This window comes from Hibiscus syriacus, unplaced genomic scaffold, assembly GCF_006381635.1.
Source record: "Hibiscus syriacus cultivar Baekdansim isolate YM2019G1 unplaced genomic scaffold, ASM638163v2 tig00111493_pilon, whole genome shotgun sequence".
In the NCBI taxonomy this organism is placed as follows: domain Eukaryota; kingdom Viridiplantae; phylum Streptophyta; class Magnoliopsida; order Malvales; family Malvaceae; genus Hibiscus; species Hibiscus syriacus.
In genome coordinates, this window is record NW_024063102.1 from 685,311 (window position 1) to 710,384 (window position 25,074).

General features: G+C 35.5%; 4 protein-coding genes across 4 annotated transcripts in view; all 4 read left to right on the forward strand.

Annotated features, from left to right (window-relative positions):
• Positions 1-860: 860 nt before the first annotated feature.
• LOC120163708 (putative GEM-like protein 8) lies at positions 861-24,999 on the forward strand. The gene is made up of 5 exons (XM_039173561.1): positions 861-1,074; positions 1,166-1,246; positions 1,324-1,598; positions 1,685-1,903; positions 24,968-24,999. Exons 1-4 carry the CDS (start codon positions 927-929, stop codon positions 1,889-1,891), a joined length of 711 nt encoding a protein of 236 aa, XP_039029492.1. The 5' UTR covers positions 861-926; the 3' UTR covers positions 1,892-1,903; positions 24,968-24,999.
• The window catches only part of LOC120163710 (putative GEM-like protein 8), a 40,188-nt gene continuing 27,598 nt past the window's right edge, over positions 12,485-25,074 (forward strand). Inside the window, exons 1-2 of the mRNA XM_039173562.1 lie at positions 12,485-12,681; positions 15,116-15,123. The gene's annotated coding sequence lies outside the window, so the exon portion shown is untranslated. The remainder of the gene's footprint in view (positions 12,682-15,115; positions 15,124-25,074) is intronic.
• LOC120163711 (putative GEM-like protein 8) lies at positions 12,684-13,638 on the forward strand. The gene is made up of 4 exons (XM_039173563.1): positions 12,684-12,834; positions 12,923-13,001; positions 13,099-13,375; positions 13,471-13,638. The coding sequence occupies exons 1-4, from the start codon at positions 12,684-12,686 to the stop codon at positions 13,636-13,638; spliced, it is 675 nt and encodes a 224-aa protein (XP_039029494.1).
• Positions 23,991-24,942, forward strand: LOC120163670 (GEM-like protein 6). The gene is made up of 5 exons (XM_039173546.1): positions 23,991-24,129; positions 24,218-24,298; positions 24,378-24,543; positions 24,596-24,653; positions 24,742-24,942. Exons 1-5 carry the CDS (start codon positions 23,991-23,993, stop codon positions 24,940-24,942), a joined length of 645 nt encoding a protein of 214 aa, XP_039029477.1.

The following is a 25,074-nucleotide window of genomic DNA, read 5'->3' on the forward strand; positions in this document are numbered from 1 at the left end:
CAAATTTGCAATTTTAAAAACCATACTGCAAATCAATATGATCGTAGCTATTAGATAAACCCAGATAAATATGGTGCTCAAGAAACTTAAGTGCAAATGCCTCAACAACGCCCTTTTGCATGCCAACAAGATTAGTTTGGTTCTTGGCTAGTTGACTTGGGAACCAATTATAATGTTACTCCAAATTTGGCAGCCTTGAGTATTGCCAACGACGGCAATATGGTGCTCAAGAAACTTTAGTGCAAATGCCTCAACAACGCCCTTTTTGCATGCCAACAAGATTAGTTTGGTGCTTGGCTAGTTGACTTGGGAAACAATTATAATGTTACTCCAAATTTGGCAGCCTTGAGTATTGCCAACGACGGCAAAGGTTTTTACAAGCCTTGAGTATTGCCAACAACGCCCTTTTTGGCAGCCTTGAGTATTGCCAACTGCCCCTTCATTTCCATCTCAGATAACCTATACTTCATTGCCTTTTCTTGCTCATTTTTACAAGCTTATCAGTTTCTTCATGATCTTTTGACTGATACAAGAGGGGGGAAAGGCATAACAAAGTAAAGAAAATGAACATCGTCACTGCAATTTGCTTACCAAATCTCATCTTTCTTTTTATTTTCTTTCTTTTATTAGCACTAAAGCAGTGGCAGACATCAACAAGGTACAACTCAGAAAAGCTTGAAATCTAGTCATCATCCTTTCTTTAAAAATTATCTTTCAAAAGCCTATGCTCTCTACCTTTAATCTTCTTTTATGAGCAAGAGGTGAGTCATGAAAACAAAAAAGTTAGATTCCACAACAATATCTGTACCCCTTTAAATACCAGTTCCCTAATCCAAATATTCATCAATCATCACCCAAAAACCATCTCTTCCTTGATCATAGAAGCTGAAAGAGAAAAAAAATCCATTTCATTCATCCCAAAAAAAATGAAGAATCAGATACTTGAACAAGTTATTGGAGTTCCCATGAAATCAACAATATATGGAGTCGAGCTTACACAGAAACGATATTTACCGAACACTGCCGGCCAGTATTACATTCCATCTGTGGAAGGGGCTAACGCATTGATAAAAAGTATGTACGATCTCTTTTAATCTGTGGAGGGTTTAGAAATTCATAATGATGATGTTTCTTTAGTACTAATGAGAAAGTTTCTGAATTGCAGCCAAAGGAAATTTTGTTCTTAAGAGGATGAAAAAGCTTGGGAAGAAGGCTGATACTTTTGCACATGGAGTCCGTGAACATGGTATGATACAGCCTAAACATATATATGTAAGCATGAATGTATGTATATGAAAATTGAGGTTATCTTTGAATATGCAGCGAGGCTAGGGCCAAAGATCAGTGAGACAGTACAGAAAAAGTTGAGTTTGGCGGTAAGAATTCTTCAAGTAGGAGGAGTGGATAAAATATTCAAACAATTGTTTTGTGTTGGGGAAGGAGAGAAGCTGATGAAGGCATGGCAATGCTATTTGTCAACAACAGCAGGTCCCATAGCTGGTTTACTTTTCATCTCATCAAAAAAGGTGGCCTTTTGCAGTGACAGGTCAATCAAAATCCCATCTCCTAATGGAGAATTCCTCGGAGTCCATTACAAGGTTTGTATATTTATTTGCTTTGTTTTCCCTCTCACTGTATAATTTTGCACCACTCAATCCTCATGTTGTGTGTTAATTTGATGCAGGTTATGATTCCAGTTGAGAAAATAAAGGGAGTTAATGAGAGTGAAAGCATGAAGAAACCATCACAAAAGTACATGGAAATCGTGACGGTAGACGATTTTGAGTTCTGGTTTATGGGGTTCTTGAATCACCAGAAAGTTTTCAAATACCTTCAGCAAGTAATCTCCCAAAGACTACTACATCATGTACAGCTACAAGTCACTTTCTAGGTGACTTACAAATGTGTTATCCTTCGTTTCATCAGATTGTTTTAGTTGATGAAATATGGAGAAAACCCTTTTCATTTGAGTGAACTGCATAAACAAAGATAGGAGGGAGGCAATCTAGCTTCGTGCCAGCAATGGATAGTTGAAGGTGAACCAACGATAGGGCAATCTATACTCCGGGTACATATGGCTTACGGAGAGTAGAGGATAAACAATTCTTCGTTTAAATTGTGTAGTATTGTTATAGTTTGTTAGGATTACATTTAATTAAGATTAGCTCTATCTATAGCTCTTTGTATTTTCTCTGTATATATTATTGGCTAATGGCCACATCAAATATGTGAAATATCTCTCATTAATTTCTACATATCATGAACCACCCAAAGCTTCATCATACGTTTTTGTTATACCTCTTTCGAATATCCTCCGGCCAACTACAGTTTATGGCTATCATTGATAGGTCCCCATAATCTATTAGTTAAATCTATTATCTGACATTCGGATCTATTTGTATTGTCAACCTAATAGTTATTGTCACGGTCCACGAATTTGGGTCCGTGACTTGTGCGCATAAGCCCGCAGAAGAGGTTCTTTGCGTAGACTTGTGCTTGACAGGGCAATCTAATTTGACCCAATTCTTGAAGAATGCTAGTTCCGTGAAGGATTAAGTCCGAGAGCGTCCGATACAAAAGTGACGAGGACGTTACAAGGTTCGATGGGGGAAATTTTCGAGGCTCGTGGAGTTCAAACCGAGACATGTGTACGCGGATATTAGTAAAAGAGTCGTTCCAAGTATTGGGCCTGCTCAAGACCATCAGAACTGGCCCATTCCTTGGAAGCTTCCAGAAGGAATAATTATCTCATCATTTAAGGAGATAAATACTTAAATTGAGAGAGATAATGTTTGAACTGAATTTGAATCTTTAGATAAGATTCTGATAGGATTTCATTTCAATCTGGGTCGTTGATGTAATTCAATCTAGACTATTAGATCTGAGGGAGCTCAACTATAAATAAGAATATCCCCTCCTCATTTGTAATCACATTCAATTCATTCATTCTCTTCAGAGTAATACAACTCATGCATTTACTCTAAGTATCTCTCTTGTTGTTTTGTTTCTTATGACTTAGTCACTTTGTTTCCTTTATTTCCAAAGCTTCTTAGCTTACTTCCGAGAGACTTAGCTTTATTAGCTTTGTTTCCGACACTTAGCTTTTTCAAGCAGTGTTTCTCTTTTGTCCGTAAAGCCTTTTTGCTTTATTGCCTCTCTCTGTGGCTAGATAGCCCCGATGGTGTTTACTTTCCACAAGAGTTGTTTAATCTTGTTAGCTTTGAAGAGCCTCAAGTGTGTTAGCTTCTGCATCTTTGTTAACCCTTGGTGGGTTTGATCATCGCTTAGTGAGTTGATTTCTCACTTATATGTGGTTAAGGCTGACTTAGGTGCCACTTCAACACGAGAAAGCATCTTGAAATTTTAACCCCGTGACATCATCATCACCCTAAATTTAACTTCAACACTAAGGATCTGTATATAAATCGTTGGAGAATGAGAATCTCTCTTAATCTATCTTATAGACTATTGTTCATTATCTCCCACAGTTCACTTTTTCTATCGTTCCACTCGATCGTCCTTGGTACCCTCTATAGCCGGGCTTCGTCGGAGCGGCGGCCAGGCCCTTGAGAGAGGCTTGTCATTGGAGCAGTCATGGTGGTGGTCTTAATGTCACGGAAGAGCTCTATTTTGGGAGTTTTTCTTCCTTTTGTTATTCATTTTCACATTATTTAAGAGCTTGTACTTAAAGATTAATTTTTGAGATGATATTTTACGACACCATAAACTATTTATTTGGTGTTGGATGATATTGTACTTGATTGTTAATGAATGATGAAGTTTGTTTATGTTAAGTGTTGTTTTGTTCACTGTTTTAAACTATTACCTTGACACTGTAAGAGCTTTTGAGATATTGTCTTGTGCAACGGCAAAACATTCCTAGTCTATGTGAATAATTGAACTAATACTGGATGTTGAGGTTCTAATCTGCCTTAGAGATAAGGAGAGGGTTTCATTCGGCTAAAAAGGGTGAATGCTTGAGTAAGATAGGCTAAAAAGCTACAGTTTAAGCTGAGGGGTATTGTCGCAGCAACAGTTTTACAAACCAAGGGTTGTAGTTCACGCTAAGTAGTATTATCGTAGCAAAATTTCTAGGAACACTCTAATAAATCCTGTCGGGCAGCATAGGCATAACATACTAAATCATCCTAAACATAGAATAATTTCTCGCCATAGCAAAGTCAACCCAAGTGCTCCGTTAGAAGTCTGATTGTGTGAGGTTTTTCAGAATATATTAAACTCAACATTTTTATTTTCCTTGACAACTTTTATTAGTTTACCTTTGCATATTTTTATTGCCTCAACCAAACTTATCTGCTCACTTCACTTTATAATTTTTGTCGCCTCGACAATACCTTTCCATATGTTTATATCAATTGTTATTGTTTGCTTTTCCTTTTGGACAAGAATCTTAGGACTAATTAGTGACACTTAGTTCTGGTTGTAGCAAACATCCTAGACAATAAATCACTCACTATTATATTATTTGCATCGATTGTGTATATTTGCACAGATTTACTAGCCACAACACACACATTTACACGCGATCAATAGGCAACTCGATTTCAACAAAGAACTGCTCGCTTAGACGCAGTCGAGGACATTGTCGAATCTGCATGCCAACAAGACAACTATGGTGCTCAAGACAACTAGGTGCATATGCCTCAACAATGCCCTTCTGCATGCCAGCAAGATTAGTTTGGTGGTTGGCTACTTCACTCGGGAAACAATTATAATGTTACTCCAAACTTGGCAGCCTTGAGTATTGCCGATGACCGCAAAAGTGATTATAAAATCCGAGTTGGAAGTGGTCATGGTTTGAAATTTTCTCACATTGGTATTGGCCTTTTACCTCACCATCGAAGTTCCTTTTTGATTGAATAATCTTTTACATGTTCCTCTCATTTTTTCTTTAGATAAATGTTCGTCATTTGTGGAAAACCAAATTCAGTATGAGGAAAATTGAAATGTGAACATTTTAAAACTAATCTTACTATGAATGACAATCGATAACGACGGTTGGAGGACTTGTTGATTTTCTGTAATACCCAAATCGATACGCAAACTGAAGTTCAATAACTAAAATTAAGTTTAATGCCTAATAATACATATAAATGTATTAAAGGTCCGTGGGTTTTAAAAGAAATCGTACAGAACAAGAGTCGTAGAGGAAAATATACATTGGAGCGGCGTGATAAATGCTTATGCAATGTTTACGGAATAGGAGTATAATCAAATTGTTTTGTATAAATAATTGCAGGAGACTGAACTACTGTAGAAGTGAACTTTAAGAGTTTTGAGAATGATAATAAAATGGGTCGTATTACCAATTTTTTCCGCCACCCTATTAACCTAAAGTTTATTGAATTCATTTGAAGATTAGGGATTTAGGCACTTAAAGCCATCATACCACGTGGGGAATGGTAGTTGTTGGTCTTGCTACAAACCAAAACTCATCCATTGGTATTGACCAAAATAAGACATGTGTTCCTTTTATGTTAAGTGTAGTCAGCCATATCTGACACATGGTTGTCTTGTAGACTGTCCCTTTTTTTCCTTCTGAGTCCTTTCTGATCATAGTTGTATTTCTGCATTCTTGACCTCTTGCATTATAATTCATTTTCCCATTAATTTCATCTATTCAGGTTTAAACAAACAATTTTGTAGTCAGCACCTCTTTAAATGTTGCAAATGATAAAAGATGGAAAGAAAACAAAGATGAAATGAAATAAGTTAGTAGAATAGAAATAAAAATCAAAATAATAATGAAAATAAAATAAAAATTCCTATCCCACTTGACATTTACCCACATGTTTTTTATTTCTACCCGAGCTCGATCTCTATGTCGCATGCTATTTTCTCGAACAAATCCTAACCGCATAAATTTCTAATTTGCATGCTTTGAACATAAAATAAAGCAGGAAATAAATCAAGCATCCTAGGTTTTGAAATGAAGTTTTTGGGGTGGGCTCTAATTCCTTGTAGTATCCTGGTTTGGGTTTTAAAAAAGGTACCCAAGTTCTCCTTGCTGGTGCCCCCTTGGGCCTGTCAGACCCTCAGTCATAAGCCATTACAAGCTCATGTGGACCAAGTTAAACTTGAGAGGATACATTCTCTTATATATGTACAGAGAATAAATTCACATGAAGACATAAGGTATATGAATCCCGAAAGTTACTTGCTAGGCCTATACGGAAAATAAATTCTCATGAAGGTGTCGCTTTTACCTCTACTTAAAAATAAGGTTTGGGGTTTGAGAATATAGCCTGAGATTGAATGAATTTTTAAAAAAAGTTGAAATCATAAAAAAAACGTTAGTACAACTATTTATTTGAAAAAAAATTAAAGGTAAATAACAAGGATCGAAATGATAAATTATAATTTAAACTTACAATTTTCACTTAAGAAGACAACCAAAAATTAATTTTGGCCTGACTGACTTACCGATCTCCACCGTCGCCAGCCGCTGGAAACCTAAAGACTTACCACTTTTGAAAGCCCTCAACCCCGTGAACCCGAAACCAAAGCCCAAACTCCCAAAATCCCCTCAAATTCGACGTAGATCTAGGTTTTAGTTTCTCAAATTTTACCTTTCCCGGCAAGCTTTCTAACTTCCGACGGCTTCTTCTTCTCTGACGAGGCTCCCACGTGTTCCCGCCGACCTTTGATGAAGCAAAGATTTGCTTTTCGATTTTGGTTTGAAACGCTTGTGGCCTTGGTTTTTTTTTTATGTTTTTGGCTTGGTTTGTTGTTTGGTTTCTTTCATTTTCCCTTTTTGCCAAATATTGATTGTTTTTTATGGTTTTCGTGATTGTATCTCTGCTTGTGCTCTCGGTTTTTTCCTGTTTCCTTTCTGATGGATTTGCATATATATATAATCCCTCGCCGAGGTTGTTTTCCCCTAAATCGATGATGATACAACCTCAATTCTTATGGGATTCTTTATTTATATTTTGGTTGGGCTATGTTGCCATGTTTGCTGAGAAAATCGGGGGGAAGTTTTCCCCTATTTTACGTTCGTTTCATTTCGAGGATTCCGGCCGATTGGTTACCAGAAACTGGCTCGGGATTCTCGGCCTCACACGTCCTTTGCTACTTCCCGTGCACCGGCTTTGCTAAGTGTGTATAACTCTAATTCTATTGGGTCAGGCAGATGGGCTTAGTTGGGCCTCCACCGAGCTTGTTGGGTCAAGATACTTGGTTGGGGCTCCCTTGTTAGACCTAAATTTGGACCTTGTTGGACTCTTTCTGGACTTGGATTTAATTTAGACTTGAAATAACAATTAAATAATAAATAAATATTATAATAATAATAATATAATAGTAAATATATATACTATAATATATAATATATAATATACTATATAATTATATAAATAATATATAATATATAATATTATATATTGTATAAATACTATAATATATATAATATCATATCATATAATATACTATATAAATAACATATAATATGATATGATACAATAAAAAGGAACCACTAATAAATCCATATTATGTTGGCTAAATCTACTATCTGACAGTCAGATCCATTTACACTATCAATCTACAAATAGTTTTGATCACTCTAAGCCTCACAGTCGAGGACATTTTCAAATTTGCAAGTTCAATATTCATATTGCAAATCAATATCGTCCTAGTTATGAGGCAAACCGACACTATTATGGTGCAAATGCCTCGATAACGCTCTTCTGCCTGCCAAGAAGATTATTTTGGTGCGGGAACCAATTCTCATATTACTCCAAATTTAGCAGCCTTGAGTATTGCCAAGGACCGCAAAGGTGATAATAAAATCCCAGTTGGAAGTGGTCAATGTCTGGAAATCTCTCACATTGGTATTGGTTTTTTACCTGACCCTCAAAATTCTTTTTTTTATAAGAATAATCTTTATTTCTTCCTCTCATTTTTCTTTTGATAAATTTTTTTCAACTGTGGAAAATCAAATTCAGTACTGGAAAAATGAAATGCAAACGTTTTGAAACCGATCTTACTATAATAATCAGATAGATCTGTAGACTAAATTCCAATGCCTAAAATTAAAGCATTTTAAAGGTTTAATGCCTAATATACAAATATATTAAAAGTCAGTCAGTTTTAAAAGAAATGATTATGCATTGTGTATAGAATAAGAGTATAATCACATTCACGTTGTTTTGTATAAATAATTGTTGGAGACTGTGTTAAAAGTCAGTCAATAATGGCGGTGCATGATTTCAATAATGGCGGTGCATGATTCAAAGGTTGGCACCGAACAGTTTTTTTGTTGAAAATGGTATTGTGATAATTGCATTTTAGTCCCTATATATTTTAGGATATTTACAAGATTAGTCCTTTTTTAACTATAAATATCCTAACCCATTTAGCTTCAAAATCATCCCAAATCATTTCTTTCTCCCAATACTAGAGAGTTTTCTTGTGAGTTGAGAGTATTTTGTAAATACCTGTAAATTTTCCCTCTTTAGTAAAAGATCTGTAGCAGTCCAGAGAGGTAGACATAATTGGCTGAACTCCGTTATCAATTTCGGGTATTATTTTTCCTTTTTTATTTCGCATTCTCACTAATCTGGTTATAGGGAAATTACTCGTTTATTTTCCAACAGCTGGTGTGGGAGTGATTGTCAGAAATTGACAATTGTCAGAAAAGATCCAAACAAAGCCAGATTCGAGTGGGAGTGATGATTGTGGACGAAGAGAATATGAAAATTGAGAACTTCGATGGTGTGGACTTTGGCTTTTAGAAGATGCAGATTTAAGATTTTATGTACCAGAAAAATCTATATCAACCTCTCTCAGGAAAGCAACCAGAGGGCATGAAGGATGAAGACTGTGCTCTTCTTGACAGAAAAGCCCTCGGAGTTATCCGATTGACGTTATCCCGCAATGTTGCTTTCAACATAGCAAAAGAAAATATCACAGTGGGTCTTATGAGGGCTCTCTCCAGTATGTATGAGAAGTCATCGGCCTCAAACAAAATTCACTTGATGAGACGATTATTCAATTTGCGGATGGCGGAAGGGGCATCAATGGCTCAACACCTAAATGAACTCAACACAATCACAACCCAGTTGAGTTCCGTGGAAATTGAATTCGATGATGAAGTTCGAACTTTAATTCTCTTATCATCTCTACCAGATAGTTGGAATGCTATTGTTATAGTAGTCAGCAACTCCTCGGAAAACAACAAATTAAAATTCGACGATGTTCGAGATCTAGTATTGAGTGAAGAAATTCGACGGAGAGAATCGGGTGAAGTATCAAGCTCCTCAACCTTGCACACGGAGTCTAGAGGGAGAACTTCAGAAAGAAATCCAAATCGTGGCAGATCGAAATCCAGAAGGGAAAAATCAAGAACTGGAAAGAAAGATTTTAACTGTTATAATTGTGGCAAGAAGATCCACTTTCAAAAAGATTGCCGAGCACCGAAGAAATATATCGGTGCATAGGAATCTGCCAACATGATAGATGAGACATGTGATGCCATGATTCGAAGCGTTAACAGTCCGATTGAATCATTGATCTTCGATTCAGGGGCATCTTTCCACTCCACCCCATGCCAAGAAATCATGGAGAACTATATCAATGGTGATTTTGGGAAGGTTCATGTAGCTAATGATGAAACCTTGAAGATTGTCGGAAAAGAAGACATCCGATTAAAGTTGCCAAACCAGACCACCTGGAAGCTGAAAGGAGTGAGATATATTCCTGGCCTCAAAAGAAATTTGATTTCTGTTAGACAGCTTGATGGAGAAAGATATTGTACATCCTTTTCAGGCTGTGAATTGAAGATTACCAAAGGAGCACTCACCATTGCTCGTGGTAAGAAGACTGGTACTCTCTATGTAACCTCAAACTTGGAGAATATCATTGCAGTAGCAGATGTTGATGGAAAATCAAATCTATGGCACCAAAGGCTTGGTCATATAAGCGAGAAAATGATGAAGACACTTTTGTCAAAAGGGAAGCTTTCGAATATAAAGAATATAGATGTCAAACTATGTGACGATTGTATCTTTAGCAAACAAAAGAAAGTCAGTTTTGCAAAGATTGACAAGATACACAAGGCTGAAAAGTTAGAGTTGGTTCATACTGATGTATGGGGACCATCTCCAGTTCCATCTCTTGTATGTTCACTATATTATGTCACCTTCATCAATGATTCTACAAGGAAGGTGTGGGTTTATTTTCTGAAGAAGAAATCAGAAGTCTTTGATACCTTCAAAAAATGGAAGGCCATGGTGGAAAATGAGACTGGTTTGAAAGTCAAGTTGTTGAGGTCTGATAATGGAAGAGAGTACAGAAATAGTAGATTCAGAGATTTCTGCGCAAACAATGGGATCAAGATGGATACAACAGTTATCATGACACCGCAACAGAATGGCGTAGCAGAGCGCATGAATAGAACTTTGAATGAACATGCCAGAAGCATGAAGATACATGTTGGATTGCCCAAATTGCTATGGGCTGAAGTTATCAACACTGCAGCTTACCTGATAAACTGTGGGCCCTCAGTTCCCTTAGATGTCGAAATACCAGAGGAAGTTTGGAGCAAGAAAGAAATAAACCTTTCACACTTAAGAGTGTTTGGTTGTATTTCTTGTGTACACATAAATTCTGCTGAAAGAAGTAAACTTGATGCCAAGTCAAACAAATGTGTCTTTGTTGGTTATGGTAGTGATGAGTTCGGTTACCGGTTTTGGGACTATGAAAATCGAAAGATCATCAGAAGTAGAGATGTCATTTTCAATGAGAATGTGATGTATACAGATAGGTCAACCATAGAATCAAGTAGCTCAAATAATGAAGCTGAAACAAAGGAATTTATTGAGTTGAGATTTCTGGAAATGATGTTCAGATCAGTCCTGAAAAAGTTCAATAAGAACTAGGCACTCCGGAACTAAGACGCTCCTCCAGAATTCCTAAACCAACCCAACATTATTCGCCTTTTTTGTACTACTTGTTGCTGACTGATAATGGTGAACCAGAGTGCTATGATGAAGCAGTGCATGTGGAGGATTCAGTCAAGTGGGAGTCTTCAATGAAAGATGACATGGACTCACTTATGTCAACAAAGGCGGTGACTATGGATAAACTGAAGTTGTGTTCAGCTTCAATTGGCATGCTAGAGTAACGAGACCAGAAATGCTACTGCATTGATCGAGGTGTAAAGAACGATTAAAATCAGTCTTCAAGTGGGAGATTGTTAAAAGTCAGTCAATAATGGCAGTGCATGATTTCAATAATGGCGGTGCTTGATTCAAAGGTTGGCACCGAACAGATTTTTTGTTGAAAATGGTAATGGGATAATTGCATTTTAGTCCCTACACATTTTAAGGTATTTACAAGATTAGTCCTTAAGCTTCAACTATAAATACCCTAACCCATTTAGCTTTAAAATCATCCCAAATCATTTCTTTCTCCCAATACTAGAGAGCTTTCTTGTGAGTTGAGAGTGTTTTGTAAACACTTGTAAATTTTCTTTCTTTAGTAAAAGATATGCGGCAGTCCGGAGACGTAGGCATAATTGGCTAAACTCCGTTATCAATTTCGGGTATTATTTTTCCGCTTTTATTTCGAATTCTCACTAATCTGGTTATAGAGAAATTACTCGGTTATTTCCTAACAGACTGAAATGCTGTATAAGTGAACTTTGAAAAGTTCCAAGGATGATAATAAAACGTGTCATATTACCAATTTTTTCTGCCACCCTATTAACCTAAAATTTGTTGAAAGATTAAGGATTTGGACCCTTAATGCCATCATATCACGTGGGGCAATTGTTGGTCTTGCTACAAATATTGAACTACCAAACTTATCCATTGGTATATTCCTTTATGTATGACAAAAATAAGCCATGTGTTCCTTTTATGTTAAGTAAAAGTTTTATTATCCATAGTTCAATGACTGGATTTGGGGAATTGGAGAACAAGTTGAGGCTCTGCATGCTCATTTCCACATCAGATAAGTTGTGCCTCTTTTCCATTTCAAAAGAGGTTTCTTCTGATCATAAATGGACCCGCTTGGTCATATTTAGTTTGCTTATCAGTTCTTCACCATCCTTTGACTAATAGAAAAATGGTGATCAAATGGTGAAACTTGACATTTGTCTTCCTTTCTTATATATTTATATATAATATCAAAGCAGTAAAAGCTACAATGCTAATTCAGAAAGCTTCTAATCTACATTCTCTTACAACCCATGATGTCTGTTAGGATCTTTCCACAAAATCTTTTGTTGACGAAAACGGGTAAAGAAAACAAAAGAACACGAGAATTTTACGAGTTTCGGCAATGTGCTTACGTCCTCGGTGCCTAGGCGGCGCTAGAAGTTTTTATTCAATGATATTTTAGGTCTAGGTTACATCTCTATTTATAATAGAAAACCCTGGTACATAATTACAAAATTAACCCTGTACCTATATCCCAGTCCTCTTTACTGGTATATTTATGAGCCATACCTAACATCTTTTTATTTAAATATTATCTCATTTCTTTTTTGATGAGCAATAGATGACTCATGCAAACACAAAAGCTAGATTCAACCACCATACCTATATCCCTTTAAATACCACTACTCGAATCCAATGATTCATCAATCACCGCAAAATAAAACATCTCTTCCTTGATCTTAGAAGCTGATAGATAACAAGATTTCTATTTCGTTCATCAGAATGAAGAACCAGATACTAAATCAGGTAATCGGAGTTACAATCAAATCGACGATGTGTCAAGTTGAGAGAAGGCCAAGACGATACTTACTGGAGATCATCGGCCAATATCGGATTCCATCATCTGCTAAAGGGTCCAACACGTCTAGAACAAGTAGGTGCTCCCTTTTAATCTGTGATGGGTTAAGAAATTCATGATGAATATGTTTTATAATACCAATTAGAAAGTTCTGAAATTTCAGGCAAAGGGAATTTCATACTTAAAAGGTTGAATAGACTTCGGAAGAAAGCTGATATTTTCGCACATGGAATCCGTGAACATGGTAAGATACACTCTAAAGTCTAAACATATATATATATATATAGCATGTATGCATGAATGTATGTATATGAAAACTGAGATCATCATTGAATATGCTGCGAGGCTAGGACCAAAGGTCAGTGAAATAGTGAAGGGAAAGCTGAGTTTGGGGGTAAGAATTCTTCAAGTAGGAGGTGTGAATAAGATATTCAAACAATTGTTTAGTGTTAGAGAAGGAAAGAAGCTGATGAAGGCATGCCATTGCTATTTGTCAACAACAACAAGCCCCATAGCTGGTTTACTTTTCACCTCAACTCAAAAGGTTGCCGTTTGCAATGACAAATCAATCAAAATCCCATCTCCTGATGGTGAATTCCTCAGAATCCATTACAAGGTTTGTATATTTCATCTGTTTTGATTTCCCTCTCAGATTGCATAATTTTGTACCCTTCAATCCTCATGTTTTTGTATGTTAATTTTGATATTCAGGTTATGATTCCACTTGAGAAAATAAAGGGAGTTAATGAGAGTGAAAACATGAAGAAAGCATCACAAAAGTACATGGAAATCATGACGGTAGACGATTTTAATTTCTGGTTTATGGGGTTCTTGAATCATCAGAAAGCTTTCAAATTCCTTCAGCAAGCAATCTTCTAAAGACTACTACATGATGCACTGCTACAAATCACTTTCTAGGTGGCTTACAAATGTCTCATGAAATTGTTCTTGTTCATGAAATTCAAAGAACAGTCGATCTTACAATTGTAAAAAGATTTTTTTTCCAATTAAACTTTAGATGAAGGAAGATTAATGACTACACTCAATAACTGCATTTAATGAAGAAATCCAATTGTGCAATACATAGTTGCCTATTGTCAATCAACTTTAGCTTATACATACGCGAAAAGAGTATAACAAATATAGCTTAAATAAACTACAATGGCTACCATTCTCAACTTCCATTTAATGACCTGACTTTTTGCCCTTTCAAGACCCTTTATTCCAAACCAATTGTTCTTAAATCTTGAAACTAAAAGAGGACTGATGACCGGTGGTTGGCAACATAATTGTTTGTTGGTTGCCAAATTCTAGGCTGTGACGAAAAGACATGAACAATAATGAAAAAAAGAAATTGCAAACAAATCATAATAGTTAATACCAAATAGGCGGCGATAATTAATATGAGGTTTTATCATAATAGACATTCAGCATTTCAACGACAGAAAATGCTCAAACATTGTGGACATAAGTTATCTTCCCATTTAAAATTTGAGAATTCATTTTTTTTATAGGAAATAGGCCTCGTTAACAACCTCCTTCTTAACCGTTAAGCTACAAAGTATCTTAACGGGCATTAGAAGGAGGAAAAGAGTGCCCGAAATTTATTAACATCAACAAAGAGTGCAACCTAAGTAAACACTCCCTAGATTACAACCTTACTCATAAACACACCTATCCCATGACAGGATAATTACATTCCCAACAAAAACCAAAAAACATAATACAAAACACATCAAACATTACCCAATTCTTGCCTTAGCTAAACTATTAGCTTCACAATTATTACTTCTCTTTACAAACCTAAGTAGCACATTGGAAACCAACACAGTCGTAGCTAATTCTTTTACCAGAATACTAAACACAACAGGACAACACTCTGGATTTTTAATCCAATCCACAGTAACTAAAGAATCACTCTCCAAAATGAGATGCCCTTTGTCTTTCCACTTCGAATCCAAAAACATATTCAGTCCAGCTTTAATAGCTTTGAGTTCAGCCAGGACCGGCGGAACACGTCCAGCCGCGACTGAGAAAGACCCTGGTGCTTACCTTCTGAGTCCCTAACCATCCCACCAATCCCACTGCTCCTCCAATCACAACCCACTGCACCATCCACATTAACTTTAAACCATCCCGAAGGGGGAGGACACCAACCTGTCAAAAGAATAAATTCCTTCAATGAACTCTTGTGCAAATCAGCCAACGTAAGGTCACCTACAAGAAGATCAAAAAACAACTGGAAACCTTGAATTTTTTGCCAAGAACCAAGTAGCCACCCTAAATCTAACCAGAAAAATCAAGTAGGTAAGATCCAACCTTCCATTTTCAAAAACCAATTTATTCCTACATAACCAAACATACCACATGACTGCTCCTAGAATAAATTTCCAAATCTCATAATACGAAAAAAATTCAAACCACACAGAAAAGAATTCAACGGGACTATTTGGAAATACAGTACATACATTCCACATCCTCAAGAACCGCACCCACACACCCCAAACTAATCTGCAAGAGAAGAATAAATGACAAACCGACTCCACACCCGACCCACATAACGGGCAGAGAGGATCATCAATTCAACTAATACCTCGCCTAATCAAGGCAGACTTAACTGCCAACTTTTGGTGAAAAATCTGCCAAATAAATGTTTCAACTTTAGGAGCTAAACCAGCCTAAACAAACTTTGACCAACTAAAATCCGAAACCAAGGAACTTGAAGCTACTTTTATACCCGATTGAACCAAATAAACTCATTCCCCATTTCCTCTCCAAACACAACAGCCATCATCACCTGCACCCATACTGATAGTGTCTAATAACGAAATCAATTCCATCCAACGATCCACCTCCCAATCAAACAAATTTCTTCTCATCTGAATATCACACACCCATCTTCCATAATTAAATGGCCCAAATTTTGTTATAAACATCTTTGTTAACAGATAGAGCAAAGAGCCTAGGAAATCTCAACCTCAGGGGAAGGATATCAATCCATTCATCCTGCCAAAATCGTATCGAATTCCCTTTCCCTACTTGCAGCAACAAATGATTGCGAAGCTCTTTGCTAAAAATGTCATCTGACCAGAAATTATTGTAAACTCCCTTCCAAAGCCAAGAAGACTGGGCGGACAGAGTAGAACTCAACCTTATATCTCTTCTATCAAAATCATACTTGGAACACACCATCCTTTTCTACCAAGATTCTTTTTCGCTCCCAAATTTCCAAACCCATTTACCCAATATAACTTTATTCATAAGCTTTAAATCATTGATCCCCATTCCCCTATATTGTCTTTGTTTGCACACTTGCGACCAATTTACCCAATAAATATTAACTTTAAGATATATACTTATTAAAGAATTAAAATAATATTTTTTAAAGGGGTCTATAGGAATGCCTCTTAACTTATAAGAACTGCATTTTCGAAGATTGTCAGTACAAAATGATATTTTCTTATAAATATATAATAAAATATTTTTAATATATTAAACCTACATAATTTGTAAGAGAAATATATTAAATATATTTTATTTTTTTAAAATCAAGACAATGTTCTTTTTTAAGAGAAATCTATTAAAACACCTCTTAACTAACAAGAATTTGTTTTAGAGGATTGTTCATTCGAAAGAATGGCTTTTTATTTTTTTAAATGATTTCACTTTGTGATATGAGTGGTAAAAGTATTATATGCATTCATGATGCATTCATAACATTTATTTAATTTGTCATCATTTTTTTTAATTTAGTAAATCTCAAGGCAATGTTGTTACAATTGGAGGAATTGATAAGATAGCGTTTTGAATAACATAATAGCTATCTATGTTAATTATTTAAATTAAAAGAATCATAATTTAAATATATATATTCAAATTTCCAAGTTTCAATATTTAGATGGCGTATGATCGCTTAAGTATTGATTTCGGGCGTTGTGGGGTGTTAATCATTTTCTGCGCTTAATTAACCTTTTTTTCAAAATGAATTTCTTGTTAAACGTAGGTTATTTTGTCTTTTAAAATTATTTTTCCTTAAAATTCGTTTAAAGGACGTCTTTAGGTATTCAATCTATCTCAAAAGTCGATTGCGACTATAAATTTATTTGTTTTTCCAAACTCAAATTTCACTTAGTCTTTTAAAATTAGATTGTGTCACACCCCAATTTAGGGGTCAAATTATAAGTTTTCGAAACTTAAAGATAGATTTAGAAAGTATTGGAAATTCAGGGTCCCAGTCCTGAATTTACCCATTTTTGTTAGTTAATGAAAAATAAACCCCCTTCCCCGATGAAATCCCTAAAACCTAAAATTTCCCCATTTGAAAAACCCCTTCACCGACCCGATTCCCCACCGTCTGACCGCCACATCCTGTGCCGCTACCCCCTTTCGACTCCCTATCAGCCAGCGACCAAAGCCCGAACATTATCATGCCGTGAAACGCCTCCATTCGCCGTGAATTGAATCTCAAATCCTCATCGAAAACCCCACCTCGTCGTTCGATTTTTCGTGGGTGAGGTTGTCGTCTCCGTTTTTGATGACCACTGATGTGGGTAGGCATTTCAGTTATTTTATTTTATTTTAGATGGATTGTGGCTAATTTTGAGATTATATTGGCTTGATATGTTGTGTTGATGCTCCAGGAAGAATCGGCAGACCACCCCGAGGTTGTCGCCACCGCCACGCGCCTCCCTGCCTTGGAAATATTCTAGAATCGATCCAACCTGGTCCGAACCGGGTCTGTTTGACCCGACTGAGTCAACCAAACTGTAACACTCCAACCCGTACCCGACCCGAATACGAGTCTGAGGTGTCACATTGACTTTTCAAACCTTGACACTTAAAGAAAAACCTCGGGGAATTTAAAACTTGTTTAAAACAAAATACTTTAATTTACATAAAAGAGACCACAAAATACAAACTTGATCAGAGTACTCATAATTAACGACTTATTACATGCCAACACTCTATACACAACAAAATACATACTTTGTCGATTACTTCTGATCTGATCTTCTAGTAATAATACTGTCATTGCCACTTCTATTCTTGCTCTTCACGTTTCTTGGTACCTACGTGTAAATCACTTACACGCTAAGTCATAGACTTAGTGAGGCAATAAATAAACATGTAACAATAGATTCATGAAAATGCATTCTTACCATTTGATCATGATATTTCAATATGCATGGATATATTTCCTATGACCTATATAATCAAGTCATGCACACATGAAACTTACCTTTTTGCATCACTTTCACTTTAATTTATATTTCAATTGTTGTTGTTGTTACCCATGTATATTATTGAGAATAGAGGTATGTGAGTACATTGAGGTTGTGCACCAATGCTGTCACTGCAGCTCGTATAAATTTCCTCATTGGGCACCGAACATTTGTTCAGTATTCATCCCGAAGGACTGCTATATATGTCCCGTAGGACCACTACATCCCGAAGGACTACAATACCCTCGACTCTTGGCATGCCAACTATACCTATAGCTCTCGTATCATATACTATGGGTATTTATTATGAATATATTTATCATCACTTGTTCTTTCTCTTCTATGACATACCACATGTATGGGTAACCATATATTTCATATCATATCACATATTGCATATTCATATGTCATTTCATATATTCACATAGCTTATTTCATTTCACATTGGTCATATCTCATAACATATATCACATATGTATATAATCATGTATATCATATCATATATCTTATGTTTCATACTCTTATGTTTATGCATATCATGTATTCATGTACATATAAGAATCACATATCAAATAACATTTTAGGAGTCACTTCTTACCATAGTAACTCCATCATTGGCTCATCGCAAGCCAATGTTCTTTCAATAATATAAGTACAATTAAAATTGCACTCACCTTAGCTTTGTTTTGATTCGATTATAATCCATTGATTATTCCGGAACTTGTTTAGGCTCAATATCTACATAAATATATCATTTCAAAACAACTATCAGAAGCCTAAACTTTAAACTTGATGTTAATAACTTAAACCGGTTTAATGAATCAAATTCCATTTTTTCATTTAGGGGGGAATTGATACCCCCCAGGGGGGAATCTGTTCCCCCTGCACATACTGGAATTTTCGTCCAAGAGGGGGAATCGATTCCCTTCATAGGGTATCGGTTCCCTCTACCCATAAATTGTATTTTAACCCCGAAAATCATCAATTCTTCACTTAATTCTTCTATTTTAAACCCCTATCATGTCATTAAACTTAACTACCATTACTTAAACCAACTTATGTCCATGAAAATCATCTATAACTTGAAAATCCTATCCTTCATATGTAATTCAAGAATCATACTCAAATTTCAATATGTTCTAAATACCATTCTAACACTTCATATTCCTTAATTAGCATAATGACAAGTCAAATTTAACTTCAAATTCAACTTATCAACTCTGTTCCATTATTTCATATAAAAACTCATTTTCTTAAATCTCTTATAACTTTTTCATCTTTTTGTTTTAGAACAAATTAAGCTTTCCTTAAGCTTAATTATCATCTAGTGATCATAACCCAACTTTTAAAACAACAAATAACCAAGAAAATAGAAAACTCACCTTTGCTGTGGCTTTCTCTCGTATGGAAGAACAAAGAGGAGAAGAAGATATATTCTTCTTATCCCTTTCCTCCTTATATATCCTCAACATAATACAATTTAATCATTTAATGGTTAAATGACCATTTTGCCCTTTAATTCTTTTAATAATTACTAACAATCCTTTCAGATAAATCATTGAATTATCCAATTATTCTACTTTAATCACCAAATTCTGAAGTTTTACAATTTAGTCACTAACTCGTATTTTGGGATGTTACACAGACTGAGTCAACTTGTCTGAGTCAACTCTCCGAGTTAACCCGTTGACTTTGACCAAAAAGTTAACTTTTTCGAAAATGTCCTATTTTATGTTTTTCAACGTCCTGAGTCTGAATTCGAAGTCCGTTTTGCCAAATTCGCACCCAGTAAGCTATTTTTCAGTGATTTACCTTCGGATTCTATATGGTTTCTCAAGTAAGTTCAATTTCCAACGTAAAATTGTTTGTTATGTATCCGAGGAATTATTGGACATTGAATTAAAGTTCGAGGGCGATCGAATGGAGTTTAAATGGTCGATTGATATGACACAAAAAACGAGATAATACTCTACTACCTTTTGTATGCTTTCAGAACTCATAGACAGATGGTAAATGTGTGAATGGAAATTATTGGTCCATTAGATGTATTTAACTATACTCAGACATAAATTGGAATAAAGACATAACATTAAATAAGACTCAAACGGCTCGAAAAAGAGAATTTGGAAGATAAATTGGAAATAATTATAAGTTCAGTGATTCAATAATAAATGAATTGGTTTCAAGATCCGTAAATTTTAATAAATCTCTTTAAAGGTTAAACACTGTGATTATTTGGTTAAGAAATTTCCAAAAATAACCCTATAGGGTAAAATTACGAAAATGCCTTTGTACTGTAAAAGACCAAGACTTCCCCGGATGGTGAAAGATAACCCATAAAAGACATAATTGACCAATTATCAGAAATACTACATATGATTGAATTGAAATGAATTACTGAAATGTCCTCGAACTTCGTAATAATTATAATAACCTCCATTGATCAAAGAAACTAGAATACTTGAAGCCTAATATATTAGAAGTAATGTCACTGACAGATTTGAATGAAATGACGATGATACGCTTAAAGTGTAAAAAGCACAATGAATGACTATGATAATAGAGACGACCTGAGAATTCATATCTTGAACCTTGGAATCATCGATTTAAATTCCAGACCTATATTGGAATGCTCATGAAGTGTAAAATGACCCAAAGAACGTCTAAGCACTGTAATAACTAAATACCCTCCAGCTCTGAAATGAATAAATGAACATCGAATACCAAATGACCTAGAATTTCTATTTTCCGAGATAACACCAGAGACTGAATTATCGAAGGTACTTTACACGACTGAATTTCATGAAATGACTAAATTATATGACCAAGTCGAACGGAATGGAAGAAATGTATGTATCTGAATTTTGGAAATGATTGAATTACTATCGAATCTATGAAGTGATCGGGATAGACTTATCTACTAAATGACCTATGTACCTTCAAAGACATATAATTAAGTGAATGAATCAAACAAGTCTGGAAACGTTGATGAACTTATAGGTTGTATTGCCCTCAAGGGTTTTAATCCCCGAATCAAGTACATTGACATTTATTAATATCGTTGCAATACATAAAAGAAATAAATACCACTGGAATACCTTTTCGTCTCCTCAAGAACTGATCAAGGATGATTTTAATATTGATCAGATCAACTGGTGCAATTTGTAATAAGAAGTGAATAACAATGAAGTATCACAATCTAAATGATTGACCAATATTGCAGTGTTGGGATTTAATCAATTAGAGTTGACCCGATATCCTAATAAATTTACATGAATCTTGAATACCATGAATCTTGAATACCATGAATCATCGATTCATCCTTATTAGATTAAGTTACTAAGAATCCACTAGAAATCATAATGTCTAAAATGCCTTGTTGGCCTGAATAATATAATCACTCTCAGTGAATTTGAATCTTGAATTATTCTGATGTAAAGGTTCCTGAACACTATCCTAATGCACGTGAACCATAAAGGGGTCCTAAAGTATCAACTTTATATGTCTGATAGATCCTTTAGTAATTGATCCCTTTTAGTATGACCTTGATCCTGGAACTCGATCAAATTACATAAGTTTCATGTTTTCCATTCCTGAAAATTACCAAGTGTCTTTGAAAAATACTTGGATCCTCTAGTGTGTTCCTTATGTCCTACATGATTGTTTTATTTGTTTTGAAAAGAGGTTCATCGAAATTCATGATTTATTATTTTATTGATTTATTGGTTTACTGGTTGATGGTTTATGGACTACGATTGAATGATACATGATATTGGAATATTTGTTTTCACTAGAAAATATAAGTTTGCAGAATACGAATTATGGAAGTTACTGTTCATTATGAGAACTGTTTTAATGAAACATTTTCTTTGGGAAGGCTGGAGAGTAGACGTTCAGCTCTGATCAAGTTGGGAAATCCTTACGGACCTAAGACGATCCTTGGGTAGGCTCTGAGGCCCCGAGATCTTTCTTGGGTAGGCCTTGCGGCCCCGAGATCCTTCTTGGGTAGGCCCCGTGGCCCCGAGTAACTTTTTTAGGTAGGCTCTCGGCCCCCAAGGCATTCCTTTAGGGTGACTCACTTTGATGTGTGCTTAGGGTAAGACCTTATGGATGCAATTCTGGAGAACTGCATAACGGTGTTCGGTTGGAGGGTTCCACTATGGTTTTGAAAACATGTTTTAAAAAGTTACTGTTTTAAAAAGATCTATATCTTTTCATTGGTTTTGGTTCGAACACACTAGACATCATATTCCAATCTCTTGGAAACATGGTTCTCTTAATGTTTCGTATGAACTGAGATCTTCATGACTTTTACTCGATGAACTACCAGTGGAACCGCAACTCATTCTGAAAAACTGTATACGTCTAAGTCAATAAGAAAATTTTATGGCTTTCCATTTATCTGTATGTTCTTCAGCATCATCTGGTAGTTCTGTAATACTGAGCTTCCCAAAGTTAATTTTTTACTTCCATTTTAGGTTAAAAGGATCAAACCAGTGCAACTATTGACATCAGTAAAGGAGTTCCACCGGCATTGCTTGCGTAGTATGGTGCATGTGATTAGGGGCATGTAGATTGTATTTTATTTTGTATATGAGTCTGAAATCTTTTTATTTCCTAATATTGGTAAATTTTACTTTTGTATTTATAAATTGTTTTTATGATTTTACATGTTTTAATAAAAAAATTTAATTTTTCCTGTAATTTATACGGTGAGTCGCTTCGATGACCTTAATGTGACACTCCAGATCGAATAAGGTTACCCGCATCGACCGTTCCGACACAAATATAGGAGCCGATCTAGCATCCACGATATCACCAATTCCAGAGATGGAGAAAAAAGATACCCTTCAGTTTTACAAATGTAAAGAAGGTTTTCAGCAAATGATATTTTTCGCCCAAGTATTTGTTGGAGAGTGGAGAACTTTAAAGTCCTGAAAGTTACTAAAAAATAAGTCAAACTTTATGAACAGTACCTGTACTTTATGCAGATTGCTGAATTAGTTCTTGTACTTTAATTTCATTATTTTGATCCCTCTACTTAACAAGTTCAGAAATTCTAAATTTCCAATCCTACTATTATCTGCTATTTGCATTTTCCATTATTTTGGCGTTATCCATTTTTTTAATTTTTTTTACTTACTATTCTATTGGTTCATTTGGTAAGATTCTTGGATTGAGATTTCCCAACCCAAAAAGTAGAGAACATAAATTAATCGTATTAGAGGACCAATTCCACAACCTGCTTAAAGTATATGAACCATTTATACAATTTGAACAGAAAAGTGTCGTGTTACCAACTTTCTTGCCACCCTATGAACCAAAACTTTGTTGAATTCATTCGAAGATTCAGGACCTGGAAACATAATGCCATCACTATCATTTGAAGATGCTGGTGGATATGACCGGGGATTCAAAAAGCGACTGGGTAATGACAGCTGATCTCACATACAGCTTGTTTAGACCGGGTAATGTCATGAACCATTTATTATGTCCGTAACCGTGATAAATACAACGCGACTGAAAACACAACCATACTCATAATTTAAATTCCTGGATATGACAGCTGATCTCACATACATGGCTGGCATGACATATCTCAAAAATGTTCCACCTTCACTCACTGCATCATCGTATCTTTTAACCATGCAATTTGTTCCTCAAATCTCTACCTTTGTTCCCCTTCTTTTCTTTCTTATATCAGTATTAAAGCAGAGGCAGACATCAGAAAGCTGCAATTCCAACTCATAAAAGCTTCGAATCCATGATGTCTGTTAGGATCTTTTCTGATTTTAAAAGGTTGTCTCAACTAACCAACCTTTTCATTTTTTGCTTTTAAATATTATCTTTATCCTTTTTGATGAGCAACAGGTGACTCATGCAAACAAAAAAAGTTATGTTCAGCCATCCCTTTAAATACCATTACCCAAATCCAAAGTTTCATCAATCATCACAAAATAAAACAACTCTTCCTTTTCCATTTCATCCATCAGAAAAATAATGATCCAGATGCCTGATCAGGTCATTGGAGTTCTGATAAAATCGTCAACATACCGAATTGAGGGAGCATCGAGATGCTACTTACCGGATTCTGCAGGCCAGTATCAAATTCCATCACCTGCTGAACGGTCTAACACATTTAGAAAAAGTAGGTTCTCTCATTTAATCCGTGAAGGGTTTTGAAACTCATAATGAAGATGTTTTGTAGTGCTAATGAGAAAGTTTTGGAATTTCAGGCAAAGGAAATTTTGTGGTTAAAAGGATGAACAAGCTTGGGAAGAAGGCTGATACTTTCGCACATGGAATCCGAGAACATGGTATGATATACTCTAAAGTCTAAACATATCATTTATGTATGTATATATACGAAAACTAAAGTTACCTTTGAAAATGCAGTGAGGCTGGGACCAAAGATCAGTGAAACAGTGAATGGAAAGTTGAGTTTGGAGGGCAAGAATTCTTCAAGTAGGAGGTGTGGATATGATATTCAAACAATTGTTTTGTGTCGGAGAAGGGGAGAAGCTGTTGAAGGCATGCCAATGTTATTTATCAACAACAGCAGGTCCCTTAGCGAGATTGCTTTTCATCTCATCTCAAAAGGTTTCATTTTGCAGCGACAGATCAATCAAAATCCCATCTCCAAATGGTGAATTCCTCAGAGTCCATTACAATGTTCGCGTGTATTATATCAGTTTTTCTCCTTCTCTGACTGTAATTTTTTACACTTCAATTCTCATGTTGTATGTCAATTTTGATGCAGGTTTTGATCCCTCTTGAGAAAATAAAGGGTGTTAATGAGAGTGAAAACATGAAGAAGCCATCACAAAAGTACATGGAAATCGTGACCGTAGACGATTTTGAGTCCTGGTTTATGGGGTTCTTCAATTACCAGAAAACTTTCAAATACCTTCAGCAAGCAATCTCCCAAAGACTACTGCATGATGTACTAGTCATTTTCTAGGTGGCTTTGCTATTGCCTTGTCCTTTGTTTCATCAGATTGTTTTTGTTGATGAAATGTTAAATATGGAAGATTTATGGGAAGTGTAAATAAAAAAATAAAACTAGCATATTTTACTGTCATGAGCAGCACAT